General features: G+C 72.8%; 1 protein-coding gene across 1 annotated transcript in view; it reads right to left on the reverse strand.

The window, feature by feature from the left end:
• Positions 1–206, reverse strand: part of SETD1B (SET domain containing 1B, histone lysine methyltransferase) — a 31,520-nt gene that overhangs the window by 15,665 nt on the left and 15,649 nt on the right. The window contains 2 exon segments of the mRNA XM_027772164.1: positions 1–2; positions 5–206. The exon segment at positions 1–2 is cut by the window's left edge and continues 318 nt beyond it; the exon segment at positions 5–206 is cut by the window's right edge and continues 207 nt beyond it. Of these exon segments, the coding sequence (XP_027627965.1) occupies positions 1–2; positions 5–206 (204 nt within the window).

The following is a 206-nucleotide window of genomic DNA, read 5'->3' on the forward strand; positions in this document are numbered from 1 at the left end:
AAGGGCGGGAAGGGGCAGGCGCCCTGGCCGGTCATCAGACGGCTGAGCACCTGCGTCTGCATCTGGAAGGACATGGGCATGCCGCCCCACTGGCCGCCCAGCACGTGGCTCATGTCCACCTGCATCACGGGGAACAGTCCCGGCGGGAACGGTGGCAGAGGCGGCAGGATGGGCGGGGGCGGGACGCCGGGCGGTGCGGGCAGGGG

Source organism: Tupaia chinensis, unplaced genomic scaffold (assembly GCF_000334495.1).
Source record: "Tupaia chinensis unplaced genomic scaffold, TupChi_1.0 Scaffold000258_1, whole genome shotgun sequence".
Classification (NCBI taxonomy): domain Eukaryota; kingdom Metazoa; phylum Chordata; class Mammalia; order Scandentia; family Tupaiidae; genus Tupaia; species Tupaia belangeri.